Raw genomic sequence first — 13169 nt, 5'->3', positions numbered from 1 at the left:
TGAGTAAGAGCGCCAGCCCCAGAGTTGGGAGACCTGGGGTTGGTTCTGGCCTCAGATACTTAACACCCCCACAAAAAAAGTGGCCGTGTAACCTTGAGCAAGTTACTTAACCCCAATTGCTTTAAAAAAAAAAAAAAAAACTAGTCCTGTCCCAGAGCACAAAAACTTCTGCAAAAAAGCAGAAATATAAACCTAAGAAAAATCCTTTACTGATCACAACACAATAAAATTATAATAAACAAAGGGTCTTTTATACAAAGGATCCAAAATTAAATGGTAACTTATTTAATTCTAATGAATTGGTAGGTCGAAGAGGAAATCATAGAAACAGTAGACAATTTTGTCAAAACAAAACCCTACAAAAATGATGACATACAACAAAAGTTTGGAGATATAGTCAAAAGAGTTTTTAGAGAATATTTTATATCAATGAACACTTTCATCAACAAGACAGGGAAAGAAAAGATCAATAAAGTGGGCATTGGATAAAAAATTAAAACTAAAAGAATTTCAATTAAACACAAAAATAGTAAATTTTAAAATAAAAAAGAAAAACTGAAGTAAAATATAAAAAAGCACACTGAAGTTGATAAAACTATCAGTTGCCTTTAAGAAATGTTAATAAAATATATAAGCATTAGCTAATTTGGTTTTTAAACGGAGAAAATAAATTAACAATGTAAAAAATGAAAAAGGTTAATTCATAATAAATGAAAAGCCAAACATTAGAAATGATGTGGACCAATCGTATGCCAACAAAATTGACAATTTAAATGAATACAGATGCATATTTAAAAAAAATACAGTTTAAAAGGATAAGAAATAGAAAATTTATATAATCCGTTTTATATTTATATATATTAAATTTATATAAACCATAAAAAATATTGAACAAATTTTTAGGGATTCCCACCAAAAAAGTCCAGGATCAGATGGACCTGAGCCTCCACAACCCTGGAACAGGACAGGAGGTATCAGTGGATAACAAGTCAAATTACCTCCCTAAGCCAGGGTACAGCAAGACTGGCTTCCCATGTTTACAAATAAAGCCTATCAAATTTAGAAAAATGAGTAATTCTAATACTAAATAATGTTTGCAAAAACAGGGAAAGAACAAGTCCTACCAAACTCTTTCTATGATGCAGCTATGGTCAAAGTGAGATAAAGCACAGAAAGAAGACGACAGACCAATATGCCTAGTGACTCTTGTAAAAATGATATAATTGAATAAATATTAGCAAAGATGGTAAAATAACACACACCAAGAGGTAGTACTTTCTGCCATGAAGAAATGCTAGAGACTTTTCATTAAGATCATGGAAAAAGCAAGGATGTCCTATCACTGTCACCATTATTATTTGATATAGTTCCAAAAATGTTACCTACAGCAATAAGAATGAGAAATCTCTGGCATAAGCAAAGTCAAAGAAGAAGCAAAATTAGTGCTTCATGCAGAGTATATGACTTAGAGAATCTTAAAGATTTAACTAAAAAATTGAAATAATATATTCATTCCAGTAGCTAGATATAAAATAAACCCATACAAATCATCAGCCTTTTTGTATATTACTAACAAAACCCAGCAGAAACAGAAAACTGAATTCTTTAAAAATAACTAAAGAATTTATACAATATCAAGAAATACACCTACCAAGATACAAGCAACAAGGGTTACAACTATAAAACTTTTCAGAAATACATACTTAAATTTGAGAGATACTTGGTTGGGTCGTACCATTTTGTATTTTTCTTTGTTTTATGCCTGTCACAGTCAAAGAATTTAAAACAAAGGGGAGGGCCTAATAGTGATATTTCTTTCTGTACTTAGCCAGGCTGGTCTTTGGAAACCAGTTAAAAATAAAATATAAAACAAATAAAAAGTTGAGAAAGAAAATGGACTTGGGAGAGAGAAAAGAAAGAAAGAAAAAAGGAAAGAGAGAAAGTTATCTGACGGAGAGTCTGCACTGGTAGACTCACAATGCCAAGAGAAGGCCCAAGAATACTGAATTGATCCTATGTAGAAAACTGAACTGAAGGATATAGACAAGATTCTCATTGGGAGGGCAGGCATGCACGGATTATAATCTGTATTGTTGGAAGGAATTTTCCCATTGATAAGATCTCAGATCCACCTGAATTTTTTGAGCATAATGATTAAGATTCCAAAAGTCTAGAGACCAACTACCATTTCCCTAGATCATAGGCATTTCAGAGTCAAAGAGTCAAATTTCTGCAGCATAATATACTAAGATTTGGAACTCAAGGTTTGGCTGCACATTGGATGACTTGGTAGGTTAAGTGCTATGATAATGGAACTCTAGATACCTGGTTTTAACATATAAGAGATCTTCAAATTTAGAGCTGAGAATACGTCAGAGGAGATACCCAATATAACTGAAACCAGAAGCCAAAGTCAAATAAAAAGTCAACAGGTCACCGTAAAGCTAAATTAAAATCAAAATAGTCATCCATTTTATCCAAGACATAACTAAGCAAAAATTTCCTTTACAAATAATTAGCAATCTAGCCATGGCTTGAAGACCTCCAGTTGTAGAGAATTTACCACCTCTCTCCATAGTAATCCATCCTACTGGGGGAAGGAAGGTCTGGGGATTGTACCCCTAATGCTAAAAAGTTTTTTTTTCTTTTTTAAAATATAATTTGACTTTATACAAACTCTTGGTCCTTTATCTTTCATTATTTCTGAGTCAGTGCCTTCTAGAGGAGATTTTACTTTTCTAATTATGTTTATCTACCATTTAGAAAACACAACAGATTTTATTTGCTAAAGGCAGAGGTAAAAATAGATTTAGAACTGTGTTTAGAAAATTATATGGGAGTTTAACAGAAAACAGAAAAAGAAACATTCTTTCTAGGTGAGGCAGTAGGCAGAATTCTGGTCTTGGGAGTCTGGAAAATCTGAGTTCAAATCCAGCCTCAGGCACTTATGAGCTGTGTGACCCTGAGCAAGTCACTTAGCCTTTCTGTGACTCAATTTTTTTATTTGGAAAATGGAGATGATAATAGTATCTACCTTGTAGGGCTGTTGTGAAATCCATCTAAGATGATACTTTTTAAATCTTAAAGTACTACATAAATGCTAGCTATTTTTAGTGCAGGTCATAAATACTCTAGTGTACCAAGTCTGACATCTTTCTCTCCAAATACAGCTAAAGAACCTGTGATACTGAGCTCAGACGGCACCTAACATTTCAGAATTTTACAGCAGTAGGAACTTGAGTCATCCAGTGTAATCCCCTTACTTTATAGATGCATAACAGAGACACAGAGATTTCAAAGTGATCGGTTTTTCTTCTTCCAATACTCCGAGTGATCTCTAGAACACTACAGCCCAGAGTTAAAAGAATAGCACAGAACATGGAAAGGGCTTGCCTGGTTGGGGATCAGTGGATCAGAGGATGTAACTGAAGAATCAACACATGCAGTTGGACAGGTAAGAGATCTGGTGTTTGTTATGAGGAATGTCACGAAAGTGATAGAACATCTCATTCAAAAGCCTCTTCCCTTCATTTTTCACATAACAGCGAAGTTTCATAACTATTCCATAATAAATTATATATTTTTCCTACCTCAAATTTACAAGAGAAATAAAATCCATTAAATGTCAGGACTAAGAATTTAACATAAAGAAATGACCAAGTAACGAGAAACATGCAAAATATGATAAAGCTTAGACATATATCTATATATGTATAGTATGCATTCATAGCTATATATCGAAGTATCTATTATGCATGTATAGCTAATACTAATAGTAAAAAGAAAAGTCTGACTCCTCAGTAAATTAAAAATACTTGGAACATAGGGAGTAGAAACAAAAACTAGTCTGAAATTTCAAATTCTCCAATACTAAAATTATTCTCTAATAGAAGCCCAGAGAACCTTTTAAAAAATTATTTTGCTTCTTAAGTGAGAAAATCTCTAAACATCACTAGAATGATGAGTGAGGAAGATTTAAGAATAGGAATTTGATATCTCTTTTTTCAGTAGAGAGAGTGTAGCAGCAAGCACCCCAAGGGTCCTCAGGGTTTGCAGCCACCACAGGTTCTTGGATCTGCTTTGATAAAGAAAAGCAACTCACAATTGGTTAACAAGCTTACTTTAATCAGTCAGACATATATCGTTTACCTTGTTCAGGGGAAAAAGGTCAGCACCCCAAACTTCAAAATATACAGACAGAATTATCAAGACATTAACAGATCAAGCAGACAGCTTTCCAAACTGTCCAACCATTGCATCCATACCCAGTCAACATCTGGGTTTCCACATCTGGGTTTTTCAAAGCCAGGGGGGCTCTGGACAACGGCTTCCCAGAATCCAGATCAAATCACAGAACACTTCTCAAAGTGAGCCCCCAAAACAAAGCCTCACATCAGGGCTTATATAGCCTTCTCCTGGCTCAGAGAATGTAACAACCTTATTGACCCACTGGCCGATCAAAAAGTATCTACTGAAAAACAAGCCTCCCACCCCAGGCTTCAGGTGCACTTTAGCCTAGGGGCAGGGAAGATCTTCCAAATTTGCATTCCCATTACAGAGAGAAGAACCAAATATTGGCACTATGCATATGTGTGTATACATGTGCACGTGTGTGTGTGTGTATGTTTGATAGAGAAAGAGAAATAGAAAGAAATGGAGAAAGATAGGCAAACAGGTAGCCAGATAGAACATGTTTACTGTCTGAGGACCAGTCTAGCTAAAGCCAAAAAAGTTCATAACCACGTTGGCCAGAAAGTGATGAATTTTTAGACCACAGTAACTCTCAAAGACCATGTGGCAAGTCTGGCAAGTCAAAGAAGGGTTATGATCTGCAACAATGGCAGAAATACCCAAGCTGATGAAATCGTATGATAATTTACTGTTGTACAATACCTGTATAAAATCAAAATAGGAGGAAAAGCTATGAGACAATCTCTATGGTTTCTTCCACTCCTATCCTTATTTTGTTTCTACTGTAATTTTTAGAGCTCATGAAATCCTACCTTTAAGAAAATTTGTCCTTTAAAGAAAATAGCTTCAAAGCAAAAACAAAACAAAAAAACAAATAATCCTTTTAGGGGTGGCTAGGTGGCACAGTGAATAGAGCACCAGCCCTGGAATCAGGAGGACCTGAGTTCAAATCCGGCCTCAGACACTTGACACACTTAGTAGCAGTGTGATTTTGGCCAAGTCACAACCCCAATTGCCCTCCAAAAAGCAAACAAAACAAAACAAAGAAAATAGCTTCAAACTTAAAAGAACTTTTAAAACTAAGAATGTGATGCCTAGTGCTACTGCTACTGTTGGGAAATGTAAAAGGAAATATATGCTTATAATTCAAAATGTTTTATTTAAACAAACTGTTCTTCCAAATGGAATAGAACGCTTGTCTATCTGATAAATGTTTTTCCTAGCTAAGGATGCCCAACCACTGGCCATAACATAAATACCAATACCATGGAAGCCAGACTACTATCCTCTGCAATTCAAAAGAGATTAAATAAAGGTATGCCTGAGCTTCTTCAAGGAAAATCCAATATATGACAAGTTGAAGGCTTCTCCCTTAACTCTCTTGTACACTCTGCTTCCTGCTGATTTCATCCATTTTTCAACTGGCTTCAATTATTAGCTCTAAGAAGATAAATTCCAGGTGGAGCTAAGATGGTGTAGCAGAAGTAGGAAATTCTGTGACCTCCCCCCACAACCACATCAAATACCTTTACAATACGACTCTAAACAAATGTTAGAGCAGAGTGACAGACAGAAGCAGATCTCCCACTGAAGGCAGCCTGGAGGCCGCCAGGAAGAAGGGCTCATCCCAGCGTGCTGGGAGCAAGGGCAGTCCTGCGTGAGCCGCGGGGTTCTAGCCCCAGGGAGGCAGTGGTGGCCAGGGCAGGCTTCAGGAGAGTGAATCACCAGCAGCTGGGGCAGTTTCCAGACTTTCCAACCCATAAACACCGAAAAGTAAGTGAAAGGTCAGTGGGGAGCTCTGTTGAAATAGAAGGGTGTGGTCCAGTCCCGGTCCCCAGGGTAAGAGGTAGCAGAGGTGCCGTGGCCCGCCCCATGGCTGCCTCAGGAGCTCCTGGCCTGCAGATCGTAGGCGGACCAGGCGACCATTCAGAGGGTAATCACTCTTGCTTTCTGGGTCGCTTTCTTGGGCGGTGGTCCTGGGGTGAGAAACACCAGTTTGCCAGTGTGGTGTCTGTAGAGAGGGTGCCCTCCTCAGACCTCTGACAACATTTGTGAAAACCCCAGCTATTTGGGACAAAGATCTGCTCTCTGGAAGCAGAGTTCTACCATGCTCAAAAGTCAAGTAACTGACTGGCAATATGATCAAGCAGAGGAAGCACAAAGAGACCACAGAATCCTTTTTGGGACAAAAAGGATCAAAGCATGGAACGGGAGGAAGACAACGAAGTCAGAACTCCTGCATCCAAAGCTTCCAAGAAAAATATGAACTGGTTACAGGCCATGGGGGGGTGGCCTCACAAAGGATTTTGAAAATCAAGTAAGAGAAGTGGAGGAAAAATTGGGAAGAGAAATGAGAATGATGACAAGAAAATCATAAAAAAAGAGAGTCAACAGCCTGCTAAAGGAGGCTCAAAAAAATACTGAAGAAAATGACACCTTAAAAAACAGACTAACTCAAATGGCAAAAGAGGCTCAAAAATCCAGTGAGGAGAAGAAGGCCTTAAAAAGCCGAATTTGCCAGATGGAAAAGGAATCTCAAAAGCTCACAGAAGATGAATTCCAAATGTATCATTCCTTTAGCCACAACCTCTCCCTGGAGCTCTAATCCCACCCTTTTAACTGCCTGCTGGCCATCTTTATATGTTCAAACGCAAAACTAAATCCCACTCCCCCCTGTAAGAAACACACGGACCTTTCCTCTCAACTTTGTTATTTCTTTCAAAGTAACCATCTTAGTCACATGGCCTTGAAACCCAAGTATAACTCTGACTTTCCCTCATTACCCTCCACATACTTACTACATCTACTGGGGAATCTTGGTCCTTTCTTTGCTACACACATGCCCACTCTCTAGTTCACCAAAGGGTAAGACAGCTGTGGCCTTGAGGCGACACATGGACCTTGGGCCAATGTGGCCTTGTGACTGAGCCTAAGTTTTACAGAACAAATCCTTTATTGAGGATGTTCTGTGAAGTCTGGATTCAGTCAAAGGGCAGCACTGGAGGACCTAAAGGGCCATACGTGGCCTCCAGGACACGGGTTCTCCACTCCTGGAAGACAATTACAGAACTCCTTACCTGATCTCCCTACTTTTAATATTCCTCCTCTTCAACCCATCCTTCACAAAGATGCCAAAAATAATTTTCCTAATGATGCACAAAGTCAGATCATGTCACTCCCCTAATAAAAAATCAACAATCTTCAGTAGCTCCCTATTGTCCAGAGTAGGGTTCTGGCTGCCCCAGCTAAGAATGGCTTTTACATTTTAAAATACAATTTTTATTAAAAAAAAAAAACCCAACCCTGGGAAACAAAATAACTCAAATGTATATGGCTCTAGAAGGGAATTTAGAACCTGTCCAGTCCAATGATCTTATATATAGAAGAAACTGAGGCCAAAAGAAGTTATGTGACTTGCCTAAGGTAACAAAGGTAAAAAGGATCAGAAGTGGGATTTGAACCCGGATCCTTGGAGTGGTTTGGCTTGGTTTTGATAATGCAGCTCTTAACCCCATTACAAACCAGCTGTCACATCCCCTGAGTTGGTTTTATAGGCTACCCCAAAGCCAGTTCAGAGGGATCACAGAAACCACACATCTGGAAAGAACCTAAAAGACCGTATCTTCTAGCTCCCCACATTTCACAGGTAAGGAAACTGAGGCCAGGGAAGAGAGCTGTCTTTTCTAGGGTCCCAAAGGCAGTAAGTGTGAGTGGGTGTAGACCTTCGGACCCCAGAACCAGTCCTTTTCCTACTCTACCACATAACTGGATGGAGGCTATGCTCCTCCTCTGACTTGTCCGTCATGCCCCAGGAACCTCTTCTTTAGGAACTTTGTCCTGCTGCAGGACAGAGACAGATGCCTTGGCATCCCCTCCTCATCCACATCTCTGCCCCTCTCGCTGCAGGGAGCTCCAAAACCTCCATTTAAATAGAGGCCAGGCCAGCCATCTCTGTGCCCCCCCCCTCCCGGCTGCTCTCCTTTGACTTCTCTGTCACCCCCTGTGCCAGATCCATCCCTCTCTCCCCCCCACAAGCTCTTCAGCTTCCTTGTGTGTTATCTTCCTCCTTTTTTTAGCACTGTGCCAGGTACACAGCAGGCACACAATAAATGTTTACTGACTGACTGACTTGCCCAGAGTCATACCAGCCAAGTGACCAAGGGAGGGTTTGAATTCAAATGTCTCTGGTTCTAACACTTCATTAAACTGCCTTTTTGCTCTGAATACAAGAGTTCTTTGCATACATTATCATCATATAATTGACACCCATTGTTTACAGGTTCCAGGATTAGATGCTCCTCCTAATGATTTTCCACCAATAAAAACATTTCACAAGCACACAAGACTTTATCTGTCCTAACCTGAGCATGATTCCTGCAGCAGACCGATCATACCGCTCCTAGCAAAACATCAGACAATATAGAGGTTACCTGAATGGGATACACGCTCCCATTGAGTACTGCTAAATTTAAAAGGGAGACTGTTACCAGACAGCCAATATACCTTCTGATTTGTTGAGCTATAGTCCCAAGAAAGCTCAGTTCAGGTAATCTGGACATCCTAGGACACGCATGTGACATGCTAAGGACTGTGAACTGAAAAAGCATAGGAATTTGCTACCCCCAATGTCATCGTCTCCAAAATGGAGCCTATGGATGGGAGAAGATGCTGTTCCCCGAGGGTTGTTGACAGATGAGCATCCAGAGGTATGTAATTCACTAAGAGAAGGTGGAAAAATGAGTCATACCCCATTCTTGTGATAGCCAGTACTGAACCTCATCTTCAACATAACTACACCAGCCTTCATCTCTTAACAGTCACTCCCTGCCTCCCCCACTTCCTCTTCTGTGTCTATCCCAAACCTTCTGCCTTCTGAGCCAGCCTACAGCCCCTCAGGATTCTGAGGCATATGCAGCAACAGCTGTGCAGAAGCCACTGGGAACGCAGTCCCCTCAACCCTTAGCCCACCAGATACGATGGCTGCCCCAAAGACTTTCCAGCAGACCCTGAGCTGATGGAAGTGAACTGTGAATAAGGAAGAGCACTGCCTCATCCTCAACATTTATCTAGTGCTTACTTACTACGTGCCAGGCACTGTTCTGAGAACTTCACAGTATTATTATCTCATTGATTCTCAGAACAGCTCTGCCAGGGAGGTGCCATCACCATCCCTAGTTTACAGATGCAAAGAGAGGTTAAGTATTTACCCAGGGTCATGCAGAAGGAAATGTCTGGGGTGGGATTTGAATTCCCATCTTCCTTACTCGAGACCTGGCGCTCTATTCACTGTGCCACCTTGCTGGCTGAACACAGTGAATCCCAAAAGACTGTCCAGGCAGAGATGCATTATCATCCACGTGCTATCTCATTATACTGTCTTTCCCTGAATGTGGAGGAGAGCACCATCTTTTCAGTCACCCAGGTTCTCATAACTTTGGTGTCATCTTTGATTCTTCACTTTCCCTCACCCCACACATCCAATCAATTCTCAAATCATGTCACACCCGACACCTTTTATCTACGTGCACAGTCACCACCCAACTTCAGACCCTCGTTACCGCTTACCTGGACTATTACAACAGCCACCATACGGTCCTCCTCCCTCAAGTCTCTCCATGTGACCTTGAAAAACGTCGTGAGAACAACTTACTTCAAGTCTTTAAAGGTACATCTAATCATAGCGAATCAAGTGGCCAGGGTTTTGCCTTTCTTCTTTTTTGGTAAAAAGAACAGGTAAATCAGGGTCTAATTTTTACTACCCTTCTCAGTCTATCTGTGGATACGAATATGTGGTCTACTCCATAAAATCATCTACCAAAGTTGGCTTGTTTCATCCAACATTTTCTTCAAAGATGCCCTTCAGGCACACAAAGCCTATTTTCACATGAATTTTGAGGGCCGGTCAAGAAAGCGCCCATTAAGAGCTTCATAGGTGCCTGGCACTGTGGTGAGCACTGAGGGGGTGAGGAGAAGCAAGACAGTAACTGCCTGGAAGGACCTGACACGGCACGTGGGTCGAATATCCGCAGCCACGATCCTTTACACTCCCTCGGTATCTCGGGGATGTCGTGAAGATCAATCCTCGAGAACCTTCAATAGCCTTTGCCTTCAGCATCATCTGTTCTGTGGCCTTGTGTCTACGTTCAGCCACACTTCTTGGGTTGTGAGTGTCACTGCCCCTTCACCCGCACCGCAGACACCAGGCTGGAAAAGTCCACGTGCAGTGGTCCCCATGATCTCTGCTGATGGAATCACAACGCCACACAAATGCAGACCCACCCATCCCATTTTATGTAAGTTTGCTGCCTTCCAGGCTCCTCTAGAAATGTTAGCTGATGATTGGGCTTAGCTGTAGCTCATGTCATAACTACCTTCAGACTTGTGTTCTTCAACTATCTTTAACTGTTTTCCATGGGAATACTGTTTGTAACCTTCAGTCATCTTCTTCCTTGTAGCTTCCAAAAACACCAACCAAACAAAAAACAACTTGTACTCCCAACTATGTTGTCTTTGTTTGCATGTCTTCAGCAATTTCTGGTTCTTTCAGTTTCTTTTCTATGACATAAATTAATGAATGGGCTAAAATTCCCTAAGATGTGGCGACACCATCAGTGTCCTGCCTGACATCTTTCTAGGTCTAGAATAACAAGTTCTTCTGGAGATGATATCAAATCACAGCCAGGATCTTCTTGTCATTGTCCTTTTTTTTCCTAATTGAGCATGGATTTTACCATTGTTCTCACAAAGTACAGCTCATTACAAGGAAGAGCAGGTTATGAAATGATCTCCACATTAGAAATCAACTGTTTCCTATGTTCTGTAAGAGTAATCCAACTCCATTGGCTCTCTATGACCTACATTCAAATAAAAATTCCTGTTTTTCAGACAAACCTCTTCACAAGCTGGTACCTCCCTATGTTTTCCAGCCTTCTCTTCCATTCTTTCTCCACTGCAGACAAACTGTCCTTCCTGATCCTACCCACAACACTCCGTCTCTAAACTCTGTATCATTATGCAGGCTGTCTCTCACATTTGAAATGTATTACCTCCTCTTTATGCCTCATGAAAGCTTTCCATTTTTCCCCAAGACTCAAGCCTGTTGTTATAGAATTTCTCTCAATCTTCATCTTTTGCCATAGATACTGATGCATTACATTGAAATTACCTTCATGGTTACCAGTTTGCTTGGCAAAATTGCAAGTAAGGGAACCAAGTCACTCATGAACTTATATGACTTAACTTTGAGGGCCCAGTAAAACCAACCTTGCCAATTAACTCTTTCTCTTCTATAAGAAAAACCTGTGAGTTGTTCATCCTTTTGGGTGCAGTTTCCATAGGTCATTTAGCTTTATTAACAATAAGAATCTCAATTTAGAGATTATAACCCTCATCCTTTAATAGTGTGTCAAAATGTTGTCTACCGGATAAAGAGTGTATATTAAAAATACAAAAAGTTAACATAATATTGGAAAGAATCTAAAAACAACTCATGCTTAATTAACATTTTCCTCCTTTTCTACCATCACCACTTCTCAACAGAAGGGGCCTGAAAGGACTGGGACCTTTTGGTACTTTTATGACTTTTACTGGTTGCCAATGGGCTAAAAAAATTCAACATTTAGTTTCCAATCATGCAGCAATGAAACTTTTAATATTCCACTAGGATGATCCATAGAGTGGATCAGAATCATTGCTAGTTCAACTAATACTAACACTTACCTAGCTTAGTTTTTGAAAAGCTAAGGCTACCTACTATCATTCCATGAAAAATCACTGAAATAGAATCTTTGTGTAGGCACGAAATCACACTGAAGTAAAAATCATCCAAATACACAGAGTCGCCCAAATATAAAAACTCAAAGTACAATTCTAGCTAAGAATTTTTTACATAGGATATATGGGAAGTGCAATTCAATTATGAATGAGCTTTTTAACATACCATTTTGTCTTCACAAGAATTAATATTGCTAGTTCCTTAAGTTATATGCCAAATTTCTTTTTCACCTCTCCTAACACTTTTTTACACAAATCTTAGCTTAATATCAAAAGTCTGAAAATTTTCAAGTGTAACAGAGAAACCACTTTCAATTTTTTAAAGGAAAAATGTGGAAGAAAAGAAATATCTATTGATTAACATCTAAATTAGCAAATATAAAAATATTTTAATATAGAACTCGTTACCTGTAAAAGTCCTCCATCATCAAAACGTAGCACTTCTATTATGCTATCCGACTGAATAAATGCTGTGAAAATAAAAACAAGGAAATTTTATTCATAAGAATACAAATCAAATTTCAATCTATAATTACAGATTAGAAATTTAAAGTTATATTTTCTAAACATGGATTGTATTTGATGGTTCAACATCAAAATATGAAAATTAATTCAGTTGGTAACTATTCAATACAGTAATACAACCAGTATAATAGTAAAACCTCAATAATAAGTAGTTTCAACTTTTAACTTTCTACCAACCAGGCTTCACAAATAATGTCTAATTTTGTAAGAGTTTCTTAACTCTAGCAATGACAACCTATGAAACAAAGAAAATTACAAAATGATCTGTTGTCCTAAGCAGCCAATTTCCAATTCTTCACTGGAAAAGATAGAAAAGGGGGTAGAGGGTGCTAATAATCCCTTTTTTTTTGGTTGTCTACAAATATTAATCAGCGGCTGGCACACTAAATATGAGATTGTCGTTCAGCGCTCAACAACTGAGTGTTCTACTGGAAGAATTAAAGCATCATTAATCTTGATAAAATCACTGAAAACAAAACCAGAAAGCACTTTTGGTGGTAGCAAAGAACTATAAACAAAGGAGATGCCCATAGACTGGAGAATAGCTGAACAAATTAAGATACATGAATGTACTGGAATATTATTCTGCCATAAGAAACAGTTATTATGATGAATACTGAGAAGCATGGAAAGATATATATATATATATATATATATATATATATATATATATATATATA

General features: G+C 39.0%; 1 protein-coding gene across 2 annotated transcripts in view; it reads right to left on the bottom strand.

Annotated features, from left to right (window-relative positions):
• The window catches only part of TMEM131 (transmembrane protein 131), a 255926-nt gene that overhangs the window by 147465 nt on the left and 95292 nt on the right, over nt 1-13169 (bottom strand). For both annotated transcript variants that reach the window (XM_069072955.1, XM_069072956.1), the window contains exon 2: nt 12373-12434. In XM_069072955.1, coding sequence (XP_068929056.1) covers nt 12373-12434 — 62 coding nt within the window. The remainder of the gene's footprint in view (nt 1-12372; nt 12435-13169) is intronic.

Source organism: Petaurus breviceps, unplaced genomic scaffold, assembly GCF_028583685.1.
Source record: "Petaurus breviceps papuanus isolate PSGF00001 unplaced genomic scaffold, PetGlider_PUasm1.0 90849, whole genome shotgun sequence".
NCBI lineage: Eukaryota > Metazoa > Chordata > Mammalia > Diprotodontia > Petauridae > Petaurus > Petaurus breviceps.
This window is presented reverse-complemented; position numbering and strand designations above follow the sequence as displayed.